Genomic DNA, 15634 nt, shown 5'->3' on the forward strand with positions numbered 1-15634 from the left:
AGGTTTTGAGCCTGAGATCAGAGCGTCTGAAGAGTGGGCGGACTCAAATCACACAAATGAGGGTCTGGAGGTTTCACGGCGAGGAGCCGGGAGCCGTCCTGTAACCGCTCATTTAGCGGTTTGCCGAGACCCGGGCCAGAGGCAGGGCTGCAGGAGCACCGAGCTCAGCAGGCAGAGGGTGAAAAAAAAAAAAAGCAGTGTTTTGGAAAATGAGAGGGTTGGCGAGGAAGAGGAGAACACTGGAAATAGCAGAGGGCTTTAGCAGCTGCTTCTCGTCTCCTCCCAGGAGGCACAGTAACAAACTCCCCTTCAATCCAACCCAGCTCACCCTGCTGCTGAGGTCTCCCCCATGCCCACAGCTGGTACAAGTACATTTACTCTAGTACTGTGCAGTGCTCGGACTGTTTCTCAAGTGATCACTGTCCAAACGGCAGATTTTTAAATTTGTTAGACGACAGAAAAATATAAACAATCACAAAAACTCAGGTCATCAAATCACTTTTTTTGTATTTCGAATAGAATAAATTTGGTTTTGTGTTGGGTTAGTGGCCGGTTTCACCTCAAATACCCTGAAACCGTGAGATGAATAAAGATGTATGGGAGAAAAATTGATTATTTTCAATATTAACCCTCAAATGACTATGATTATGCCCAGGTTACTTGAATAATGTACAGCAATTTAGAGCTTCTGCATTATTGTTTTTTTCCAAGGATAACTTCTACTGTCAATATGTGGCAGTTGTTTAATATTATTGTGTGAATACGATGATACAGAGAAGTCAGAACTATGTGACAAGGTACTCTGTGATTGGACAGACGTGCCAGAGCAACCCTGACGACACCAACGACTGAGTGTCGTTGTGTCCAGTTGAGGGATTTCCACACGGCACGGTTCACTCAACGTTTATATATTCTAGATTTTAGATTTGTTTTTAGCCTTCAGATGAAGGGAAATCACATTCAATCCTTCTTATCCATAGTTATTCTTAACCAAACATATTTGCTCAGGGAGCCGTGGTGTTCACCTGCGATCGGTACATTATCTGCAGAAACATTACATTTGGTGGTCAAAGCTTTAATCTTTTGCTTTCTGGTAGTTTATGATTTGTGACATGCAAATTTTAGGATCCTGAGGAGTAAGCATGCCAGATCCTGTCAGTGGTAAAGAAGTTAAACTGTCCATTTGTTTTTTTCTGGTGATTTCAGGACTCATTTCATTCTGCACCACAATTTTTCCGACCATTTCTTCAACAGCTACAGTTTCTTTGGACTTCCTGTGCAGCCACTGTCTGCAATTAAGCTATTTCAACCCTATTCTTACTGAATGGAGCACTGAAATAGAATCACAGAGCCGTTGAGGGCCATAAAATAACAAAGAGATATTCAGAAAGCGGCCATTTTATCTGTGATATTTCAGACGATTCTGCTTCAAGTATTTTTCATTTTTTTGTATCCTAGTGGAATCCTAATGATTTGTAATATGCTTCTCTTGTCATGCAGTAATTTATGGCTGCAAAGTATCCAATATATAAATTCTTCCCGTCTCAGCACGCCATAAAATAGAGAGAGACTGAGAGAGACATTAACAAAAAGTATGATGACTGCATGTAACCCCTCAGCTTCATATCCTGCACACCGGATGCTGTGCAATTCATTCCTTTACACTCTCTCCTGCTTTCATTTCCTCCTTTGTATGTATGTATGTGTGTGTGTGTGTGTGTGTGTGTGTGTGTGTGTGTGTGTGTGTGTGTGTGTGTGTGTGTGTGTGTGTGTGTGTGTGTGTGTGTGTGTGTGTGTGTGTATTTGTCTTCCTCGCTCGCTCGCTCTCTCTCACTCAGAGGTTTCTTGGGCTGGAGTGGGTTTCCAGCAGATGCTGCACGCAGTCACACTGCAGTGGGTGATGGATGACGCCGTTCGGAGAGCAGCTGCGTCTCACTCACTGCGAGCGGCGCCGCTCAGCGTGCTCCCGTGCGGCTGCAGGTGTGGGTACGTGCCAGCACACGCTCCATCACTGCACACGAATCCCCGCACTCCACTACTCATCCACCTTTCCCTTAACCTTCCATCTATCAGATAACCCCGCTAGCATTGTCCGCTCTCCTCGACCGGCTGGCTGCAGGAGTAAACCACAGACACGACGGTCAATAAGCAATCATACAGGATTCACCCGCCGGCAGAAAAACCTTTGTGTTTCAAGATCTCTTGTCCGTAGAAAATATAGAAATGGTTAGTGGACTCATATTTGTGTCTTCCAAAGTGACATTGAAGACTTAATGAGGATAAGGTGGAATTCTGGAACTTGTGAGTTCAAGAAAGTTGAGAATTTTATAATATTTGAACAATTCTTAAACAATATTTCAGAAGTGTAATGTTTAAATTCCAATAATTACTGTATTTTCCTACCTAACCCAACAGTTGGCAAAATAGCATCATGAATTAAAAACATACATATATAATTTGCACTAGTGTATAGGGACAAAAATTTCCACTGTTTATTTCACAAGAATATATGAAAGAGTGTCTGACTTCATATAGTGCATATTTTATATCCTGCTGTGTAGCTGCACAGCCTTTTATAGCAACATTTTGCTGGCACTGTCAGTCAAATATGGCAATAATGAAGGTTTGTCCTGCAAAGCCAAATCAAAATCTATTTGCCTGAGCATGCAATTTTGCACTCCTTATGTACAGGATTGTTACGGCTTGAAGCCGTTGTGTGGAATTCTGAAACCCAGAAGCAGACCAGGAGGCAGAGCAGGTGCAATTAGCAATGCTTTATTTATATTGCAAGACCTGGGAGATGAGGAACGGAGACTCCGGGGTGCAGAGGTGCGTTGAGGACGCATGGAGTGAGGAGCTATGAAGCGCATTCAGGAAAAATAACCTGCAGGAGTGTCAGTGATGGAGGATCCGGTGTGGATCCTCACAAGGATTTTAGTACTTCGCAACAATTTGAAGTGGAATCTCGTGGAAAAGTGGAGCGAAATATGAGGAGCACTTTTTCAAAACTGTATGAAAATTTACTCGAAGTAAAGGTCAGGGAAAACTGGCCACGTCCCAAGAAAAATGTAATAAAATCAAAGGTGAAGATGAGATGTTGATGAAAACTGGACTACTTCCAAAATGTCATCCAAAATGTGAGGAAATGTCAGTCCAGCTGAAAGTGTAGAGAAAACTTTACTAACGGGAGGGTCAGGGATACAATGTGTATAAAACACTGGAGCAAAATGGTAGAAAAAAAAAAAAGTAGTTTCAGGGAAAAATGTAGTAAATGCAGGCAAAACTGGACTTACTTGAAAGTAAATTAGGAATGAAGTCTGAAATAAAATGTAAGGAAGAAACTGGTGTTTAATTTGAGTAAATAGAAAAATATTGCACAAAGTCAAATATAATTTCTTTGTTTCATTGACGACAGTTTAATAGAAAATGATGACTAGAGTCAAGGGAATACTGCACTGAGATTTTGGGATTATTTGGGGGAAAACTGGAACCAGGGTGGGTAAAATAGACTTCACGTCTGGAAAAATGATTAAAACGCTCATAAAACAACAGAGCTGTTGTGTGACTTCTTGACTTTCAGGCAGCATCGCTCACATTTAGTTTTCATTTGCATCGGGGATGCCGACTTCAAAGGGGAAGGAATCTGATTTGCCACAAGGCCACCCGGATCACTTGAGGGAGACGTGACTCAAACCAGGAAGTGGCCTGCGGTCGATGTTGCATAATGGGAGGAATATTTGAATTTAACTTCTGGGTTCAAAAACAAGCTCAGACACTGAAAAGACAAAACTTTTCTCCCTTCACGTTCATCATTTTTAACCCCAGGCTCAGCCAGCTCTGTCTTATTGAGCCAAGTCTTTCACAGACGCTAAATCTGTGGCACCGCTACAGAGTTTTACAGCTGAGGAGCAATGTGGCTATTCTTCTTTTCTGTCCACCGCTGTGAGCTTCAGAGCAAAGACTAATTTCTTCGGAAGTGAAGGAATGCAAACAGAACGAGGTGTGGTGCTCTGAAACAAGCCTGTGTTTGGAGCCATTATCAAGCAATTCACTGTCACATGACGCAGCACCTCTGATGATATCAGGAGCTGTTCACTGAGCGCCCTGCCCTCACTGAAGCAAACGTGCTTACTCAACAGGAAGCGTCTGTGTCATGTTCAGAAAAGTAACGCAGGCAAAATACATTGTTTCTGAGAAGTCTGCAGGAATACGCCTCAATATCCGGTGGCCCAGAAGGGTCAATGCAATGAGATTAAACCAGGCTGAGCAGTACTATTCTAGACAGTAACATGATTTTCTAGCAAGAGTATAAACTGGCAGGTAGTCAAAAAAAAAAAGCAAAAAGCAAAAACAACAACAACAATGTTAACACAAGAAAAAACAATATGACACAAAACAAAGAACAAAAACATGAACACGGGGACCAACACCTGACCCGACAAGGCCCCGCAAGAGGACCCGGGAAGCAGGAAGCCCCCCCCCACACCACCCCACCCCACCCGACAGACGAAGAGCAGAGTCTAAGACCCGCATGGCCCAGCATGAGCCCGCCCCCCCACATACACTGTCACATACTCACACAAGATGACACCCATACTTGTATATAGAACGCACACACCCACACACACTCACACACATACACACACACACACACACACCCCTGGACCATCTCCCATATTTACGGCCCTGGGGGTCACCTTCAGTCAGCTGTCCATCCAAACCCGGAGCCTCACTGTCCCCCACCCCCCCAGATCCGGGAGCGGGGCAGACCCGGAGCACAGCAGCAGGGGCCAACCCTGCCCCAGCAGGGGGAGGGAGGCAGCGGGAGGACCCACCCCCAGCGCCGCAGCGGGCCCCCCCACCAGGAAGGGGAGGGCACCGAAGCCCTACACCCGGCCAGAGCCCTGCGCCCGACGCCCAGCACCCCCACCCCACCCCAGCAGAACCACCCCCAACCCAGTGCAGAACCCCCCCCCCCCCCCACACACACACACACACAACCCCCCCCCCCCCGCCCCCCCCCCCCCAAGAACCCCCCAGGCCAGGCCGCCACTCCCCAGGATAGATGCCAGCTACATGGTGTATTTAATTATTGGGGACCATGCCAACACAAATTGTGCCAAATGATTTTTCCTACAAGCAGACATTCTCTCCAATGTGATGTGTCTAGGAGTAAGTTTTTAAATAACTTCATAGCAGCAGGTTTCAAGATGAGCTTCTGAGTAAGTCCAGTTTCAAAGTACCTGTAGTTCTGGAAACAGTCTTTGGTGAAGTGTCGCTCGCAAACAAACACATTCTTTGCGGAAAAGGAAAAAAAAAGTCGCATTCGTGGGCGTGTCTTGTTTTGGTTTCTCCGCATGTCAATCTTCCTGGAGGCGGGGCTTCTGCAGCTCTGTGCCTCGTCAGCAAGGTGGTGCCACGTCATCAAATTGAATCAACGCGTTGAGCTCCCCCACCACTTAGAGAAAGATCGCTGTGAACTCAAGCTGGATGGAATCAATGAAAAAATCACTTTGGGGATGTATATGAACCCCAAATAACACTTTTATGATGTTTAAAGCACAGAAAAGTCGATTTAGTATAATATGGGTCCTTTAAGTAAAACATGGCTGCTCCACGATTCTGAATACTGTCGTTATATGTTTTCAGAAATCAGCAATTTTGGTCACGTGGCAAGAGGCAGACTTTTTCCGTTTGGGCTCTTTGTTCAAACCACAATTGGCCACAAGGGGGCGCACACCAAGACAGGAGATTTTTATTTTTGTAGTATTTGACAGTTCATGCAGGCCAAAAAAACACATGCCGAACATTGGTACCAGTCAAAATCTCACAAATACACTCATGAGAGGAAGTTGTGGCATGAAAAGGGTTTGATTCGTTTTTTCACAACAGCTTTTAAGAATTGATTCAATTCTGGTTATGTGAGAGTACCAAGTGACTGCTTCTAGATTTGACTATTAAAGCCTGTAACTATCACCTATCAAAAACCTTATATTTAATTTTGATATGAGTTATTTAAAGGAGCCGTACTAAGAGCATGACCAGACATCGATTCATTCCCACCAAAATCTGTTTGAAATGAAAAACGTTACTTCTTGTATCAAATAATGAGAAGTGTCCAGAGCAGTGTCCCTCAAATAGAAAGTAATTCAACTTCATCCTTCAGATCTTTTTAACCATCATTTCAGCAAACAGGTCAAACCTGCAGTTCTACTTTAATATACCAATTTCAACAGAAATATCTGTTGTCCTACTGAAGTGAATTAATAAACTTTTGACACTTCCAATATTAAATGGAGTTAACTTTTATAGCAGCATTCTTTTTTTTACCTCTTAATGGTCTGACATTTATACTCTCAGCCAGATAGCAACAGAGCTGCTACGCAAGCTGTTTGTCCTCCACTGAGAGTAACTGGAAGTTCAGAGTAATCTCCAAGGACACACACGCTGAGGCACCAACATTGTGATTTGAAGATGTCAAAAAGCCACAGTGCTGCAGCTCACCACCAACACAAACACAAGTCAAGAGAAGATCTGCTTCCAATAAAAGGGAAATTAACAGTACGTTTGTCTTTTAAGTTTAACGTTCTGCTTACCCACGCCTGTACTTTCGTGCTCTCACATGCTCTTTAATTCAGCAAGAAGCTGCAGCAGTCTGTGCAACATTTTACCAACAATTTAATCACCGTGTCGGAGACCGTCTGCCACGCACAGCAACCAACACCCCAGAAAACACATCGATGCCGACTGCTCTCGCCACTCCAGACATAATAAGAGTTTCAAAAAAAAAGGAAAGTCTCTGAAATAATCCTCTAATGTTGGACAAAGACATCATGCTGCAGGGATTACAGTGCCATGGAACAAAGAGCACATTCATTTGCAGAGCCATTGTTAGAAGACAGGAAACCTGGATGGATTGTGGTCCGGAGCCTTTTGCAGTGGAGATATGGGACACAGCATAACTCACCCCCGTCTCTTTTTAACACCGAGCTCCTTCCTTCAGAGCTTGCATTATTCATAAAAAATCTATTAAGTTGACATGGGTGCTGGTCTGGCTGCTTTTAATCATACCCTTCAAGACTTAGCCCACCTCCCTTTGGTGTGTTTCGCTTCTTTTTGACTCTCCAATAAGTACGCCGCCGAATCCCAGGCAGAACCTTTGATGTCCACTTCTCTGGAACATTATGTGAACATCACAAAATTATGAATAATTTAAAAGCGCTCATCAATGCATTTGATATGATAGAGGAGCCGGGCAAATAACCAACTGGAGAGGCGAGGCGAGGTGAAGTGGGAGAGGCATGACATGTCCTGTAGCATATGATCAGAGCCCTCCAACTAAGCCTAACACGCTCCATTACATAATTAAGCAGAAACCTCTCTGAATGGGCTCCTTCTCGCCAGCACCTTATGTTTACCTCTCCTCCTCCATCTGTCCCTGTTTTCTCGGCTCAGACTCCTCATTTGCAACCCGGCGGAGCGGCAGAGAGAGCCCCCTCTAATTCGATGGGGCACGAGAGCGCAGACCTTTACCGATGATGACAAAAAATATGCAAGAACAAGCGATGGAGGTACTTAATTATTTCAGAGGAGGTAATGGGATTGTTTTAATTAAATATCAGCCATGTTGCTGTCAATGAATCATAATGAGCGGCCTCAGAGGCAGCAGTTGGCCTCAGTGGGAAGGACGCTCAGGTGTGGGTGTGATTCCTGAACAAACCACAGGGGGGGCAGGTGCTCACGATGTTTCTGTCCTTTCCCAACATTGCATATTGTCTGTAATTTTTCACAAGAAATCCTCATGAAAAAGAAACATGTGGTGTTTCAAGCTAATATCTGATTTATTAAAACACATTTTATTTGTACCAAGTGAAACAAGGACAAGTAACCCAAGGTATATGTGCAGACCTACGTCAAAGACAAAATAGCAAATTCACATCACTGATAAAAATCAATTTTAGCCACTGAGGCGCATCCAAAGTGCTTTACTGTTCATCACATTCATATTTTAACACACACACACACACACACACACACACACACACACACACACACACACACACACACACACACACACACACACACACACACACACACACACACACACACACACACACACACACACACACACACACACACACACACACACACACACACGGCAACCGCCTCCATACAAGGTGCCTGAACTTAATGGCTCAGTAGCTGCGTTTATATGGTTACTTTTTTATCAGTCTAATTGCATTCTTTCAGATTCTCGGATCAGACTTTCCAGCTTACATGAACACTGAATAAAGTAATTGGTATGTTGTGCCGGTTTATATGCACCAAGATGTGACGTAGATGTAATTAATGAATTCACTTTCTGAATGGTTTTAAGTAAAGGTTAGTCTTTTTCCAGCTATCTGCTTCTGATTCCCTAAATGTAATATATTCATGATGTGAAAACAAGAAGCTTTTCTCACATCTGGAACAAACATAAGAGTTAATTTAGATGAAATCTCCATGGAAATATGGAGAGAAAGTTAAGAAAACATTTTCTTTTTTTCGAAAACCAGTCTGAAAACACACCTTGGTATAAAGAGGTCACCTGTGTTACTTTACAGAATATACTTGTATTTTTTTTTTTTTTACTTAGGAAAACTTTGCAACTTAATAAAATGTAGCAGGCATTTTTGCATGAAAAAAAAGTCCCTGTACATTTGTACAAAACCAAAATACCAGCTTGAAGTGTGGACAATGGACAAATATAACAAAGCTGAAAGTTAACTTCAGCTATTATTGTGTTTCCGTTTTGTTCTATGTTCTTATATTGGTATTTACTTTTGACACTTTTGTATTGCTTTTGTTCAAAATGTAGAAGACAAATTTGTGAAAACAGAGATTATGAATTAGGTTGCTGTTATAACTATTAAAAAGTTACACTTACGTATTTTACGGTAATTTGCAGCTCTGCTTCATTATGATTATAAAATACAATTATTCGATTTTTTTGGTTTGCTTTTATAGATGTGAAAGCTGGATAGATTTTAATCCCCTGTGCAACGAAGAGGGAGAAGAGGTTACACGGATACATATCCTTCTGCCCCACGGCAAATTGCTCCCTGGGCGTGGAGGAAACACAAACACACAGAAACGGCTTGTGGATGCAGGATGAGATCAGGCAGAGGAGAATCTGAGGGAGTGATTTCCCCTGTGAAGCCCTCTCATCCTCATTCATGTCTCAGCCACTGAGTAGCCACTCCGGTTGTGTGTTTGCCGTCCCATGAATTTCCCCCCCCCCAAAAAACTCCCCTCTTGCCAAAATGCTCTTGAATAGTAGCCCATTTCACAGTCCACTGCAACTGCTAATGGCTTTTTCATCCCGGAGAGCGGCACAACTCAATCAACAAGAAGCTTTTGGACGGAGGAGGAAGGGTGCCGGGAAAATGTTTGCCGAGCGAAGGAAGATGTTTTTTCCTTCCTCGCGTAGCCGCACAAACACAGGGAGACGCTTTGTTTCAGGACTGCATTTCCCTGCGATTGCAATCCTTGGGGGCTGCGCGAGTGCGCCGGGTTTTCATAAGTCAGGGGGCACGGAGACATGTGGTCTGCAAAGTCTGAGGCTATATCTGACATTTAATAAAACAGAATACAGCTATGTTGCCACTGCTGATTACGGGGATGCTGCAGGAGACGGAGGAGGCAGAGGGTTGCAGATGGCAGAGAAGGAGAATGGAGGAATGGGGAGTAATAAAGCAGGCCTCCTCGCAGACCCCTCGGCTGCTGACCCCGCGTGTCTGCGTGAGTTTATGGCCACTGTCTGAGGGGGGAAATAAGATTGTGCTTTATTGCTCAACAAGGCGCTCCGGCAATAATAACCTCTCCTCCTTCTTTCGCCATCCGTTCTGAGAGACATTAGCTCCCGTCCAGCCTGGACCTACTCAACGTGCAGCTCAAGGCCAGAATTAGTCAACTTAATCGGACTCCTGTATTGCTCCGTGTCACGTCTGCCCAGAGCCAACGATAGATCACAAGTCCTCCTCTTTCTGGATTCAACAAAAGGCAAACGTGAGAAGAGAAACCAGGCCACCGAAGAAGCTTCTCCGGGCAGTGCATGAGCTTACCTAAGCACTTGTAAGGCACCACGATGTGGGCGTGCCCTTTGCACACCTTCTTCTCCTTCTTGCACCAGTTCTCGATGCGGATTGGCTGGTTGGCCTCCACCACGTTTGTTATTTGAAACTCTGGATACATCTGCAGGGGGAAGCAACGGATAGTGCATATTAAATAAGGAGAGTGGATATGAGGTGTGTGTGTGTGTGTGTGTGTGTGTGTGTGTGTGTGTGTGTGTGTGTGTGTGTGTGTGTGTGTGTGTGTGTGTGTGTGTGTGTGTGTGTGTGAGAGAGAGAGAGAGAGAAGGTGCAATGAGGGGAGCATCAATAGGATCCTTTAATCCTCGCTTTAGACTCGTGAGATGCCATCTGCTCGACTGTGAAAGAGCACACGATTTACACTTTAGCCAAATGCCATCAAAATGTCATCCATAAAGGCAACTGAGGCACTCGAAAACTGCTTGGAAGTGCGCAGCCCCACTTTTTTTGTTGTACCTGTACAGATGCATAATAAACAGCACTGCCAGCAGCCTCTTGCGTTTGGAGATACAGCAGAAGGGATGAGTACGTGAGAGTAGGGAGATCGACGTGATAAAAACATGGCACCAGTGTTATAAGCCAGCAAAAAGGAAGGCCCAGTCACATTTTATAGATACTGAAATGCCACACATGATAATGTGTAACTAATAATTGTCTTTCAGGAGGAGCTCAATAGCCTTTTAAAAGAGATCGCAGTAAAATGAAAACAGACTTTTCAAGCTTCTTACTTCAATCTCCTCGATGTGACATGCAGCTATTCAGCCTGTAAAGCTGAACTGCAATGTGTTCAATAAATGCAGTATCATAATTTGATCATTTAAAGTGAAGAAATGAGCACAGACCGAGATCCTCTCTTATCATAGATAATTATAGTTATGAGTTAATTAATTGTGAAGGAATATTTTTAATACGTTGCTTAGTTATGGACTCTTATAAATCATTTCCTTCCTTGTATCTGTATATAATTGTATATGATACAGAATTTATGACTTTGCTGCTGTGTTCCAGTCTTGCTTTCAGTTTTTAACATTCCTTATTGATTCTTGTTGTGCTTTCTATGTTGTTGTCGTAACAGTTGTTTTAGAAATTAAGCTAAAGGTAATCTTTTACTGTATTTCATCCACTATGTACCCATAATAAATGTGTAGGCACATAGTTTTGCTGATGAGCTAAGGCTGCAAAAACATGGAGAAAATGATCATCATGTTTTGATCACCAATGTGATCAATTAATATCCTAATTGATTTAAGTGAAAATGTGTTTTAGTTTCGTCCAAAAAATAATCTGTATTGTGTTTTCTCTCTCATTGCTGGTACAACTTTTTGAAGTACAAATCATTTATCTTCAAAATTAAAGTCGAAATCAGGCCCTTATTCACCTGCATGAGTGTATTTTCTTGAAGCAAAATATACAAAACGTCCCAGAGCTAGTGCTTCCTGATGTAAATACACAGATTGTAATCACAAAGATAAAGCAAGTAAGCCGTTTAGCATTGACATTGAAAACCTTTCATCAGCGCAACCCACAGATTCAGCTACTCATCCCACAAATGCTTTTTTCTTACAAACGTAGCATTATTTGAAAGGAAAACAGACAGGCTTTCCCTGTGGTGCTCCACTGACTGTTGAGTTAATACAGGGCAGCAGACTTTATGTTAAATGGTAAAAATGTCATCACGTTAACTAAATTGTTTCAAGTTTGAGCTGTGCAGCGTTACCACAATTTGGATTTAATAAAGAAATGCATGTGTATACTTCAGGCACAAACCAGTAGGCAGGTTCAGGTTAGAGTTGAAAAATGAAGTGGCAACATAATAACATGGCACTGCAAATTATAGCTTATCAGTTCCTGTAATATGACCTTTCAAGCATTTGATCAACATACAACTAGAAAAACAACTGCACATTTGTGTGCAATTCCTCAAATTACCTGCACTTTTTGTGATGAACTTCTTCACAGAGCAGACTGGAATGTGCTTTTAAATGTCATATTAAAGTGTATTACAGGATGAGAATAATGGAAAATACCAACAAAAGGACCACTCAACACATTTCCACAATTTTTTGCATGAAAGTGAAGGAATATTATGATCAAACTGGAGCAGATGTTCACTCTGAACCGACCATTTACCTCTGCAAAGCACCAGAAAATCACATCATTATCTTAGCATGGACAGCAACTCAAACAGAACTCTATTGCAGCCTGTTTAAGAGCAATAATCACTGATTTTCAACATGACTGTGGCCAACTGCAAACTGCACTGTGGGTAATTAAGGGCTCAGTGTTTTGTTCAATGACACCTTGCCACATGGACAAGGTAAGATGGGGCATTGAACTGCCAACCTTAAGTAATCGGAAGACAACTGGATATGAACTGAGCTGTTGTCGTCAAGTCATTCCAGGGATTGAACTCATTTGTTGACCTCCTTTACCTTTTCTGACCACCTTTGACATCTTTCAAGACCTGTTTAAGTGACACTGAAATCACAGACTCAAGCAGCAACAGCCTGATGAACAATTAGCCATTTCGCATTGATCTCCTTTCTCCACAAAATGTAATTGTCACCAGTTTTCTATCTTAAATAGCTCTATAGCCAGGTGCAGCTTAGCTGACAGTAGCAAAGTATAAAATAAGATCCTGCTTAAGTTGAACAAACTAATTTTCCTTTAAGAAAAGTCCAATTTTTGGATGATTAAATTTAATCATCACAAATTCAGCAGCACAATCAATATTATGTGAGCATGTGACTTTTATTTGATGTACCTGAGTATGAGAAGGACTATAAGGACAAACCTGCAGTTATTTAACTATACAAGAAAATATATTAAAAAAAAAACCTTTACTTAGTCCAAAAAGTTTAACGATTAAACATAAAAATATCTAATATTAACTCAAAACATTGGCTCAAACACAGATATAAGGCATGTTATTGAAACAAGTAAAAACAATCCCACTCTCTACCACAAGATGGTGCATTCAATCACGATAGATTTGGCAGCAGTTATCGACTTATTCTAAAAAACTAGAAACCATTAATGACTAATGCCACCTACTTAACAACACAAAGCGCTAAAACGTAAAATAAACATGCAAAGGTGACTCAATACTGCCACCCAGTGGGCAAAACATATATGCCCTTAGTTTTACTTCAAGATAACTGTAAAAAAATTAAATACTGTCTACAAGACTTCTCCGTTCATGCACGGCTTACCACTGCCATTCTTTTCAACTCACAGCACAAACTTGACTGCTTTTTATGTTCGAAGCTTTTTCTGCCACCAACTTGGATGAAAAACTCAGATCTCCGACACTGAAGACTGTACCTGACTGTACGGCAAGACGCAGCTGTGCATAAGCTACAAATCTATTCTAGTTAGCAAATGTCCCAGTCATGATATCTAACAATAAAAGATCATGTTATTAAATGGAAAATCCATATACAAATGGAGAAAAAACACAATCAAAACAATCTATTCTCATATTAGTGATCTTGTGTCATCCAGTTCACAGGGTAATTAAAGGATCCAAATAGGAGAGCAACCCCACCCTTCCGTAATTTCATCGATTGTCCCTCTGTTGATAAACTCTCTGTCCTTCTCTAATTGTCTTTGGCATCTTAATGTCATCCTGTTTGCAGACGTGTTTGTGTCACGCTGACTCACCTCCTGGCAGTACTGCAGCACGCCCTCTTTGGTTCCTATGCAGCTCTTGGTCCCGGACGGGTCGGGCTCCCAGCGGCCGGTTTGAATGTTGATGTGCATGTTGAGCTTTCCGCAGAACATGGCCACCTGAGGCCCGGCCACGGCAAAACCTGTGCCCGCATTGGCTGCCAACGCCTGCAGACGGACAAAGAGAGAGAGGAAGACGGTGAGTGAAATAGGGGGTTGATGCACTAAGTCATTATAAAGTCCATAAAAGCTACGAGGATATTCTGGCTGACAGACTTGAGAAAGTGCCGGGCCCACTTGCTCCCCTCATAAACACTGTTCCGCACTGTGAAGTCTGACTACATAAAGCATATTCGGCTCGTGTACTGAGATGGATAACGATACCAGACGTGATGGCGCAACGTCAGTGCTGCGTATATCGGCTGCTGCCGTGACCCATTGCCGCAGTGCTACGGATCAGACATTGAGCAAATCCAAAGAATGTTTGTCTGAGTTGACGCTAAATACAGTAGTTCAGATTTGTGCACTTTTTTCCCCTTTTTGCTCGGATGCTCTGGATTGACTGAGAGCCTTGCACACGGGGAGCAAAAGAAAGGAAGAAAAACTGCAGTTCGTCATGCCTCACAAATCAGGACATTCCAGGTCGAGGCCAGAGCTTTGCTCGTCTCTGCCTCCTGGGACCAAAGTCTTTCAACAAAGGGTAGATGATTTATCCTTTAAGGTAAACATTAAACAATTCTTCTCCCAGCAGCCCAGATGGAAGATATCTTCAGTGTTTCTTCCCGGTTTGAGATCCCTAGCACACAGGTGAAAATGTTTCCGTTTACTAAAAGCTTTCAGCGCACATGAAAGCTCCTCAAGAAATATGTTTGTGCACACAAAACCACTGAAAGTAGTAGTAGTCTGTAGTCTATATCCCAGGCCTGCGGAGGAGCTGCAACGCCACCAGAAATGCAGCCAAATTTGAGCCGCAGACATGAAGCAGCCACATCAACCTCAAAACACACGAGGAGAAGAAGAATATTAACACTTGTTAATTATGGAACCCCTTGTGATTTCAAAAAAAAAAAAAAAAGGAATTTGAGCAGATTTTGTTTGCACATGTAGGGAAAGGGAGAGTTGGGGCAATGAAGTCAGCACTTTTGTGTTTTCGGCCTTAAAAGGCGGAGACGCTGAGCGAGCATTTTCAGATTTGTCCACTACGGGAGCCTTGTTTCAAAGATTTGTGGTTTCGCTTTTCAAAGAACAGTCTTTGTGTGGATGAAACACTGGTCCAACAAAACCCTGCAGACACCTACACCCAGCCTGTTTAGTTTCAGTAGCATGAGTATTTCTCCATTACTTCCCATCTTTGCTGACCTTCCATCTCTTTGTACTTTCCTCTCTCGTATGATTTACTGCACTGTGAATGTCCACCTGCACACACACACACACACACCTTCATGCTCCAATGCCAACAGCTGCCATGGGAGCAATTCAGGGTTCACTGTCTTGCCCAAGGACACTTTGACATATTTACAGGATAAGATGGGAGATTGAACCAGCATTCTATGGATTGGAGGATAGCAGCCCATCCCAGTCCACCCAGTGCACTTGAAACAAACCGAACACCACCGAACATGGAAAATAGATGGATTGGAAGTCGCTGTGTGTGATCAGACCTCACTCCATTGGCTTTCAAATGACTCGGTGTGGCGCTATCATCAGTCAACTCATCAGCTCCACGGAGACAATAAGTCACGGCCTGCTAACACTCGTCTGATGCTCGGGGCGTCACAACGCGGGATTCGCTTATTAATCATTGAGCCGACCAAGCCCTGCATGCCAAACCATCA

General features: G+C 43.0%; 1 protein-coding gene across 4 annotated transcripts in view; it reads right to left on the minus strand.

The window, feature by feature from the left end:
* Window positions 1-15634, minus strand: part of aplp2 (amyloid beta (A4) precursor-like protein 2) — a 76422-nt gene that overhangs the window by 28635 nt on the left and 32153 nt on the right. For all 4 annotated transcript variants that reach the window (XM_080512717.1, XM_080512715.1, XM_080512716.1 and 1 more), the window contains exons 2-3: window positions 13794-13967; window positions 10104-10233 (exon numbers count right to left, since the gene is read on the minus strand). In XM_080512717.1, the coding sequence (XP_080368843.1) occupies window positions 10104-10233; window positions 13794-13967 (304 nt within the window). The remainder of the gene's footprint in view (window positions 1-10103; window positions 10234-13793; window positions 13968-15634) is intronic.

The sequence above is a fragment of the Blennius ocellaris genome (genome assembly GCF_963422515.1).
Source record: "Blennius ocellaris genome assembly, chromosome: 2".
Taxonomy (NCBI): domain Eukaryota; kingdom Metazoa; phylum Chordata; class Actinopteri; order Blenniiformes; family Blenniidae; genus Blennius; species Blennius ocellaris.